General features: G+C 28.1%; 1 protein-coding gene across 1 annotated transcript; it reads right to left on the bottom strand.

The window, feature by feature from the left end:
- Nucleotides 1-7,803: 7,803 nt before the first annotated feature.
- Nucleotides 7,804-10,066, bottom strand: LOC136083940 (uncharacterized). The gene is made up of 3 exons (XM_065803897.1): nt 9,387-10,066; nt 9,178-9,315; nt 7,804-8,035 (listed from the first exon to the last, which is right to left on the bottom strand). Exons 1-3 carry the CDS (start codon nt 9,408-9,410, stop codon nt 7,871-7,873), a joined length of 327 nt encoding a protein of 108 aa, XP_065659969.1. The 5' UTR covers nt 9,411-10,066; the 3' UTR covers nt 7,804-7,870.
- Between the last annotated feature and the right edge of the window lie 1,432 nt (nt 10,067-11,498).

Raw genomic sequence — 11,498 nt, 5'->3', positions numbered from 1 at the left:
CGAATACAATCAACCACCGAGCATAACCGCCCACATCTTATATATAACACAATTTTTAAAAAATAAAACTTAAGCTTTTCTTATATAATTTATTATTTTTTATATCTTTAAATCTTTTTATATTTTTTAAATCTTTTTTCAAGCAAAGTATCAACAGTTGAAACAAATGTGTTAAGTATTTACATTCCGAAAATGTCTCTTTTATTCGAAAATAAAAAGTCTCCTTGTTTACAGCATTAAAATATTCAATAAATGGCTAAAATCCTCATATTTTATCTCTACGTAAACAGTGAAAATGTTAAAATCAAAGTTTTCACATAAGTTTTTGCGCATAACAATTTATTTCCATAATCTCTTTATAGTCGTTTGAATAAATTACTAAAAAGAAACGTTTCTTTATTCGTTTTCTTTTTTTTTTTTTTTTTTACTTTTTTCAATTTTTTTCAAATACAAAGTAAAACACTTTTTAAATTTTATAGTTAGAATATTCACGACATATGTAAAGATATTATACACTATAACAAAGTTAAGGATTTTTGAAAAAGCTAAAAATTCTAAAAACATCAAAACACCGGCAGAAATTTATTGCGTAAATTTGTGTCATGTCCTGCGGATGATCTGAAAAAAATTATGATCCAAAAGTTAATAAAGAAAAAATTGTATAATACAGAAAGGTGCTGTGGAGTAGGGTGTGTCCTAATTTTTTTCTAAGTTTTAACAAAAACCCGGTATAAAGAAAACTGTGCACAACTTATTTAAAACTAAAACCAAAAAATAAAATAAAAATATGTTAAGCGTCCGGGAAGTGTGTTTTAAAATTACATGTTTATGGCAAGTTTTTCGTAATTAGCTTTGAACCAAACCACAGATGCTGCTTTGCGTCCACGCATTTTTAAACGCAACACCCATTCATTTTGAATTCTATGTGTGATATGTGATATCAAAATTATAAAAAGTTTTCAACTTATAAATTGTCAAACTAATAGTTTTTATGTTATTTTTTTATGTCAAAAAAAAAGTTATTGAAAAAAAACATTTATGCAAAAGTAGGTTTAGTAATCCCATGCTATATTTTTAATCCCGGGATTTCCGCATTACACTAACTTATTCCCGAGATCCTGGGACTTATAAATACCTGTTGTGGAAAGATTTTAACATATTATTTAAGTAAAGTTTTAATAAAATTATTAACTCATTCAAAATATGTTAAGGAAAAACTAATTAAATTACAAAGAAATTCTTTGGTTTTTTAATACTAAACATACTTAATTATTAAATTATATAGAACTCGTTGTTTTTATAGATATAATATAAATATGTAATTATTTCTTATTATATTTAAAATAAGTTTTTCATCAAGAATTAGAAAAAAGAGCGGATCAAAGCTTTCTGAGTATATAGATTATGGAACAGATTTTCTTGTATTGGAGTTACCAACGCTAAAAGATCTTCTTTGATATGGTATAGCAAGAAACCATAAAAACGAATGAGAAAAAACAATAAAAACAATAAAAACAATAAAATTTATCTGATAAAATACTTAATGAACGATGTTTACTCAAAGTTGATTGGTAAATGAATCCATGCAATTGCTTTATTTCTATATCCTGTAACACATATCGAACAACAGTAATATAAAATTACTGCGAGATTGGTGGATGATTGGAATGCAGCTAACCTAGTTGTTAGGGTAAAAGGAAGCTTCAAGGCCAAAGAAATTTAAGACTAAGCTTGACAAACTGTTTGATATACTAAATGGTAATTGCCAAATTATTACTTGTAAAGAGAATTGCACGTGAAAAAAGAAAAAAGATTTCTAAAAAAGAGTTTTTAGCTGAAACAGGGAGTACCGGTACACATCAAATCGATTTGGCAGACTTAAAAGAAAACAAAAAGCTACATAAAATTGGAGAAAAAAGATTGAAGTAAGATTTTTTAAAATAGTTATGCTTTTAATTAATTATTAGTTAACAAATCAAAGTTAATTAAACTCCTTCATAATATTAATTTTAGTTATGTTACAAATATCTTCCTGCTTCGACTAACAAAATGTAACTATATTCAAATAAATTTGACATACGACCATTTGTATTTTACCTATGTTAAGACATAACAGATAAAAAATACATTATTAAAACTACTTGGACTTTAGGTATTTTACATATTTTAATGAAAGTTCAATTATTTTATCTATAGTTAAAAAAAAGCGTCTAAAGAACAAATAAAAAGAAGTCAGAAGAAAAGTTTGAATTTGAATTTAGCAAAACATTTATTACGAAAGTACTAAGTAACGAATGTTGCATAACAAACAGCGATACAAAGCTCAATCAAATGTGTTGACAAAATGAAGTTCAGGAAAGTTTAAAAGGACAATGGAACTATAAAAGTTTTTTCTAACATAGCTGTCGCAAGAATACGACATGGTACTGGCTTAAGGGAAACGGCTGTAATTGCAACGGCAGCTTGTATGGATACAGGAATAGTTAAAGAAGACAATACCAAGTTAGTTATTGGTCACGACAAAGTCAAGCAAGCTCAGAAAAGATATGCAGCCTCTTTTCGTAGAGTTTGACACTCAATGCAGGACTAGCATTATTGATCGCATTTTTTTTTTGACGGCAGAATTGATAATGCAAAAGATCATTTAATTCTTGAAAGTTCCACTAAACTATATTCTGCTACAATCAAAAAAGAACATTATACAGTATGTCAAGAGCCAGGTGGTTGGTATCTTTTCCATTTCACATTTTAAAAAGTTTAAAAATATACAAAACACGCTAAAGTAATTGCTAAGAATATATATGAATTTTTAAAATATATTGGTACCAATAAAAGCAATAGAAGGGGATTCTACAAGTGTTAACACAGGTTAAGTAAAGGAATGCATTGACTGGAAGTAAAATTAAAAAAAGCTAAACTGGCTGGTTTGCTCACTCCATACAAATGAACTTTGTCTGCGTGATCTGATACCAACTCCTAATGGAGTGACTCTAAGCAGCAACAAATGGAGAGGCAGTATTGGAAAACTATTAAATGGTTTAAATTAACCCATCCTTTGAAAAAAATGACTTTGGAAATCCTCTTATTAAAGGTTGAGTTAATCAAAAATTTATCCCCCGATCAGTTTAAACTAGTCTCTGCCACTAGAAGTGGAAACATACCTGCAGACTTGGCTTTACTTGAAATTGGGTTATTCATTTCGGATGGTTGACAACTGCCAACAGAGCATTAGAGTTTGGGTCTCAAACGATGAGAACTTAAAAAACCTTAAATTAATAATTGAGTTTGTGGTGGGAGAGTACATGCAAAGTTATTTAAATGTTTAAAATTTAAGTTGCACATATGTTTACTAAAGAAACGAGACACATTCTTTACCAGCTTAACCTTTTAAAACATCAATCAAGTGAAGTAGTTGCACTTGTTATGTCAATAGTTCGACGTTGAGCATGGTACGCTTTCTCTGAGTCCATGCTCTGCTCAGAGAATGTTGAGGAAAGACAGAACGGTATAGAGTTTATTAGCGAAAAACTTGTCTGATAAAAATGACTTCATAAATAAAACCTGATTCAAAATGTCTACTAATCAGTCAAAGAATGATTTGATCTTCATGACAAAAATTTAAAAAATGTGGAAATTTCGTTTTATTAAAACAATTATATAATAATTATAATAAAATTATAATTTAAAGAGTTCTTTCTTTATTGAATAATAATAATAACTAAATAATGGATAAATGAATTTAGAAACTTTTATAAAAGTTTTAATAATAATAGATAAAAAAAAAATAATTAAATAAAAAAGTTTAAGCCTTTAAAAATATGCAGCCACAAGCAAAAATTTATCATGAAAAAAATTTTTTTTTGAAAAATATTTACGTCTGACTGAAATAAATCCTAAATCTTATATTAGGTTTTAGGATTCTCGCGGAAAAAGCTACTGGGATATACGATCATCATAATTTCCGGTAGCTTAAGCGGCTGATTGTAAAGTGCAAATAATGAACTAATTGCATCTTCGCATGTTAAAACTTTTTTTTAATAAAAAAATATTGGTACTATTATTTTGTGTTATAAGTTAATAAAAAACAAAGAATATTAATGTTTTTTTTTAAGCTTAAAAAGTGGAATCTTAGATGTAACTTAATGTTAAAAAAATCCATATTTTAAATAGAGTAACAATTACGTTTTGCTTGGTTATACTTCATAAATTTAAAAGCTTAAAAAAAAAAAATCTTTTTCAAATAAAACTCAAAACCAATTTAATTATAATAAAGCTATTAAATTTATCAAATCTTTATCAAATTAATTAAAGAGCTTAGTCTCTATTTGTAGCCCATTTAAGGGATTATTAAAGCTGCTTTACCGAAACTAGATAGCGCATACTAAAAAATTGATTTTTTGTTATACTTTTCAATATAATCTTTTATTTTGTTTTCGTAAAATATTTTTTATTTGTTTTTTTTTTTTTGTTTTTTTTTTAGTGGTTTTAAAATTTTATTGTTTATGTAACTTTTTAATTGGTCCTTTTAATTTTTAATAAAAATAAATTAAAAAAACATAAAAAATGTTAAACGGCAAAGAAAGAGCAGTTCTTCAATATAATGTCAAAAATTATTTTGTAAAAAATCCAAAAGCTAACCATTATATTAAAGAAGGAACCTGTCGCAAAACAGCATATAATTATATCAATCGACACCTTACTGGAAAGTGTTTATAAAAAATTATGGACGCCCATCATCATGGACTCGAGAAAAAAATCAAAACTTCGCAGGTTGACCAACAATCGAAAAGGTGTAAGTCAAAGAAAACTCGCACATAAATTCAACGTCGATCAAAAGACAACTTATACACAATTCGCGAAAATAAACATTAAGTACCATAAACGTGAAGAAACACCCAAATACAATGATGGACTAAGGGCACAAAAAAGAAGCCGAAAACTCGTAAATCACCTCTATAAAAAACAGAGTGTTTTAATTTTAGACGACAAAGAATACTTTTGTTTCGGCCGCGATGAAATGCCTGGAAACGCCGGATATTACACGGACGATAAAGACAAATGTCCAGATAATGTTCGTTTTGCGGAAAAGAAAAATTTCCAAAAAAAAATTCTTGTTTGGATTGCACTACCTGAGCGCGAAATGTCGAAACCACTCATTCGGTTGCAATATAATCAAGCATTTATATCAAAAGAATCAAGCATTAATATCAAAGATGGATGAAAATATCAATTTTGTGCCAGTCAATATGAACCCTCCTAATATATCTTCAGCCCGGCCAATCGAAGACTTTTTTGGGAATATTGGCTCAGAATGTGTATGAGGGTGGATGGGAGGCCAAAAGTTTACAATAATTGATTTGGCGTATCAATGCGTGTTTGAGAAAAATTGAGGCAACATTTCAGAATCACTTATAAAGGGTATCAAAAAAAAATTAAGATTAATAGCCCACAAGGAAGTGCTATCGGTTTATAAAAAAAAATTTTGATAAAATAAATATTGTATTAACTTAAGAAATAATATTTAAAAAAATTTTCCCTTTATTTCATAAAAATTTATAAGGCTTTGATTTTTGTGTAACTAATTTCTCCTCACTCGTTACCATAGTTACCATAATATACCATATAATATACTATAACACGATGAAGAGATATTATTACCAATCGATGCGATGTTTTTTTTTGCTTTTTTAAGATGATCATCTTTTCTTTTTTTTTTCTTTTTTTTTTCTTTTTATAACTGTCCATTCACTTGGACTATTACTTTCCTTTTCATGTTTTTATATGCTAAACGCTTCTCGAGTTTTAGTTTTTTATATTCAGCTTTTTTTTATTTATCAACTCCATTTTTTTTCATCTAATTTACACTCGTTTAAGTGGTTATTGTTGCATATGATTATCTCATCGCTATTTATAGTTTTGAATTCGATTCAAATTCACCAATGACGTAAATAAATAACTAGATGTCTAACTTCGGGATTTTTATAAAATAAAAGTGAATTATTTGCTGAGATTGAAATCAGATGATAAAATTTTCAGGATGTTCATAATTTACTAAAATCTTTAAGTGGTTTAAAAATCAGCAAAATGTGAGACTTAGAGTTGCATTTTCAAAAAAAATTAGATGTTTTCACCTGGAATCACCCATTTGTATGGCATTTAATAGTACACTTTCAGAAGTCAGCTAAAAGTAAGGTTAAATATAGCTAAAGTAGAATTTGGCTGCCAAGAATTTCATTATGAATATTCATTATTTCATATGATATATACATATATATATATATATATATATATATATATATATATATATATATATATATATATATATATATAATATATATATATATATATATATATATATATATATATATATATATATATATATATATATATATATATATATGTATACTATATACAGTACTGGAATAATCATTAAGCATACTAAGCACGTGCTTAGAGCACCGCATGGAAAGGGGCACTAAGGGCTACTGCAATTTTGTTGCAATTACTGAATTACTGCAACTGCATGAACGGCCTTAACAACGGGTTGTTTATGAAATTTATTGTGCGATTTATTTGTTTACTATTTTAATCAGACATTATTATATCGGGCAGAAAACAGTAAATATCATATAATGTAGAGAGTAATTCCGTGACATTATTTCTTTTGCCTTGCTAAAGTATTTATTTAATTTAATTATTTTCATCACAAAATGGTAAATTCTTGTGTTGCATATGGATGTTCTTTTGGATATATAAAAGGCGGCACGAAATCCTTTCATAAATTTCCTCTTCAATATTCTGAATTATGTAAAAGATGGATTGTTGCTTTGAAACGTGAAAATTTTCTTCCATCCAAACACACCTGTATCTGCAACGACCATTTTTTAGAATCAGACTAAAATTATTGTATTCCAGACAAAAAAAATCCAAGTCTTGATCATCATCAAAAGCCTATTTTAAAATGTAATGCTGTGCCATCAGTTTTTATATTTTCTACAAATATTTAAATGACAAAAAGGAAACTCCCATCAATACGAACATCAGTAAATTCATTATCTAAATTTGAAAAAAACAAAGTTTGATGTTTACCCTGCTATAGACAAACCCAGTAAAGAAATTAATTTAGAAAATTGGACTCCCAATCAAATATGGGCTATGGGAATGATAAATATTGACAACCCTATGTCAAGAGATGAAACTGAAAATGATATAAATGATTTTAATATCTATGGAGTAGATGTTGACGGCCCTTTATCTCACGATTTAAACAATGTTGTTGTTAACTCAGTTAGTATTCCGAATAGAATTGATATTGAAGCATTCGTCAGAAATTCAATAGATATGTCTAAAGAATCCACTGAAATGGCAATCGACATTTACATAGAAGCCTTAGCACTTGTGGTGGAAAAATTTGAATCTTATTTATAATTTCAGATGAATTTAACTTCTTGTTCTATTTTATTTTGTATTAGCTGCTTGTTAATGTGTACAGAATAGTTTCTACTGAATAGAATCCTTTGTATCTATACTCTCGAGTTTTTCAAGTGGGGTGGGAATAAACGGCCCAGTGGAACTGGGGGGGGCGTTGTGTATTAAGGACTCGAGAGTACTATATTTTTTTACTTCCATGTAATTCGTTTTGAGCCTATATTCAAATCAAGCAATATATTCATTTGCTACTAAATGGAAATTATCCATAATAAGGTTACTTTTTAAATTTTTGCATTCGTTCTAGACGGTCTCTTAATATTTTTAGAGGGTAAACCAGAGACTTGGAAAAAAAAGATTAGCGTTTCTCTCAAATATTATATATTACTTGGTAAGACTTCATATATGAACATGTAAAAATATCATCAAACATATCGCAAAATCATATTGTTCCAAAAAAGTTATTAGTAAATGCCATGTCATAAACATCAAAAAGGTCGTTATTAGCTGGAAGCTTGCATAACAGCGAGCCACGCGGCAAAACTAAACAATTAGAGCAAGTATGTGCAGTTGGTATATACATATATGCTTCATGTGTCTTCTGATCCTATAAATGAACAAAAATAAAAATATTATTATAACTTGCAACACTTAAGAATGTCTAGTTTTATTATTTTTATTTAAAAAAACAATTTTTTATGAAAATAACCTTCAAATATTTTTTGAAAAATTACATCATAAATCCAAGCATGGAGTTTTTTTACACGCATTTTTGCGTATTTATTAAAAAAATTTCAAGATCTTGCATATTATTCTTGTTTATGTTTTTAGCTTATTATAGAAATCACACTAATTAAAGTAAACTGGGGTGGTTTTGTCCCACTTTGCACCTAAATTATCCTAGGTACAATAGCTGGTGGCCAATTAAAAATTGGCCACAATTGGTCTACAATTAAATTGGATACAATTAAAAAAGCTCACTGTACCTATGGCCAATTTTTTTCAAACCCCTCTATATGGCGGAACTTTTTTATTTAAGTCAATATACTTATATCAATAGAAAGTAATTGGTATATACATTTGATCATATCAGTTTTACAATTTTTAGACAAGTGCGGAGCATTAAACTTTGAAGTTGAAAATACGTGGCCCTAGGTACACGAACTTCCCCTACACTTTAAAAATTCCAGGGCTTTTCCAGGATTCTTGAGAAAAAAAAAGAAAAATCCCAGGACTTTCTAGGATACTAGTCCCGGACATTGCAGGACTGTGGGAACACTGTTATGGTAGAGAATATAAACATTTTAAAACAAAATATATATTGTGAAACAAAGTCATGCAGAAACATGCAGGGCCAAAGTTGCCCTTTTTTACGTTTTTTAATTTTGCAAGTTTTGTATTATGAAGAAATCTAAAAACCATAAACTATGAAGAACCATCCAAACCACTTCATAGTGACACTTAAAAACCATTATAGAAAAGTTAAAGCAACATTTTTACAATTAAATGCCCTTCCTAATGTTAACATGAATCAGGTTGTACTAGATTACATATTACCAGTAGCTGGATAACATGACTTGACAGACTATAAAAATAATATTTTAATAATATACATCTTTCAAATTATAATTTAGTTTCCGATAACAAACTAAATTTGAATGAAATAAATTATTCCGATATTTATTTTGAGTATGAGCAAAATCTTTCAGTTAAATACTACTATTTTATTAAATATAATAGATCTTTTACTTTTTCATCAGCTTCAATAGTAGGAATAAATTCAACAGACGGTTGCAATGCAAACCCAAGTAGAGGCTCTTCTGAAGCTCCAGTGACGAAAGAAAGAATATTTGCCAATGAAACACACTCTCTTCTACCACTGGCAACCTAAATAATATATTATATGTAACATCTAAAACATCACAGTGATCACTGTTTTACATTTAAAAAAAACTTACCTCTCTGACATATTTCACAAACATAGAATAAATCTCTCTTTTTCTTTAACTAAAGCTGTCGACCCTTCTGATGAAAATTTTGGCTTCAATAATTTTAAAAGCATTTTTGCTGTGAATTGTACTTTTGAAGGTCTTAATAATTCAAGTAATTGTGGAAACTCTTTGAAAAACCTTATCAAATTAAACTTGTTTAAACCTTTTTGTATATTAGATATACAAATATCTGCTGTATTTTCGGTGATCTTAATAATGATGCTGTCTGGTAAATATGTTGGTAGCTGCCCTCCTTGAAAGAGTGCAATACCAATTAACAAACCTACAAAGTAATATTCCTCAGCAAAGAGTTCTCTCAAACCACTATCAAATAATCTCTCTTTAATCATTCTATTGCATTCTCGTATCCACTCTCTCCTCGGACCACCATAATCCTTAGCTAGTTCTCCCATAAAGTCAACTTCAAATGTAATTAAAAAATTTTCAACGGATTCTAATACAGCAAATGTTGACATTAAAATATTTTGTCGATCGATACAAATAAAGTTTGTCTCAGAATCTTTATCCGTGTTTTCATCAATGTTTTCTATATCTTGAACTCTGCCCTTGATCATTGTTTTTTGAAGAAACCTTAAAATTTCTATTGGATCCTGAAGATTATTTTCTTTAATTTCCTTAATTTTTTGGTTTTCGAAAATCAATTTCAATATATATATTTTTATCAACTGAACCTTTTGCTACAAATGAAGCTGATGTAAGTTCTTTTATTTCCTGTATATCAACTTCATTAACATCTTCTTGATCTATTAGTTGTGAACTTTTTGATACAAATGAAGCTGATGGAATTTCAATAACTTCCGTTGGAATGATCATTTGATGATCATTGCATCGTTCTTTTAGCTGTAAATATAAAAGCCCTTGTCCAGCTAGTTTTTTTACAACATCATATGAGTAATTAATATTTGAGCATTTATTTAATTTTGATATTTTTTTTCGTGATACTTTAACAAAATCGAATTCATCTGAACCCAGCAAAGGAAATTTTTCATGCAACGACTCCTTTATTTTCTCTTATTTTCTCTCTTATGTTCACTATCGAATTCATTGATAATCAGAATTCCATTTGCAATTACAGAATCCCATTTTAGGAATTGTTCTTTTATGATTTTCTGTAGATGAAATTAGTGCAAATTCTAATGTTTTTGTCATTTTCTTTCATTTATTTTGATTGCCTATGTGGTTGCCTATATTGCTACTGTATGGTGCTGACGACCTTAATCTATCGTTTCTATTAAGGCGCCTAAAAATACCCGATGAACCACTTTCATTGAGCATTCCTCTAGCTCTTTGTAATGTGGAGGTTATTGTGAGTTCCGATTGTGGCCTGCTGATATTTGTGCTTTGATTTGTGCGAAGAAGAATAGAAGCTTCCTCTAACAAAGATGCAACTTTGCTATAACTATCCATATCGGTATAAGTATAACTGCTTTTTATAACTACACGCTTTTTCTATAAATAATATTATTAAAGTATTTTTAAATGTTGACAATGTTTTGTTCAACCAAAAGCCGATTGGCCGCGTTCTCCCCAGGAATATTGAATATATATTTGAAAAAGATTGAATATATTTGAAAAAGATTGAATATATTTGAAAAAGATTGAATATATTTGAAAAAGATTGAATATATTTGAAAAAGATTGAATATATTTGAAAAAGATTGAATATATTTGAAAAAGATTGAATATATATATGAAAATGATTGAATATATATTTAGAAAATATTAAATATATTTTTCAATATGAATATTGCTACAATACGGCAGGCATATACCGGTTAATGGTTTTTATATTTCTTGATATTTTTTATTCAAATTAATTATTTAATTTTTTTCTAAAATTTCTTTTTTATTTTGTTAGTTTTTGTGTACATGATTTTAAAATTATAAAAAATGAAATCACAAATATTCTTAGTAGTAAAAGGCTATTAAAACAAAAAAGTTTGGATAACAGTTCTAATAAAATATATCATTAATATGAATAAAAAATCAAATATACTGAATGCTCACCGTCAAAAACCACCCCTCCCCCTAACAGCATGTAACGGAAGTGGAAGACAA

The sequence above is a fragment of the Hydra vulgaris genome, chromosome 08 (assembly GCF_038396675.1).
Source record: "Hydra vulgaris chromosome 08, alternate assembly HydraT2T_AEP".
Taxonomy (NCBI): Eukaryota; Metazoa; Cnidaria; class Hydrozoa; order Anthoathecata; family Hydridae; genus Hydra; species Hydra vulgaris.
This window is presented reverse-complemented; position numbering and strand designations above follow the sequence as displayed.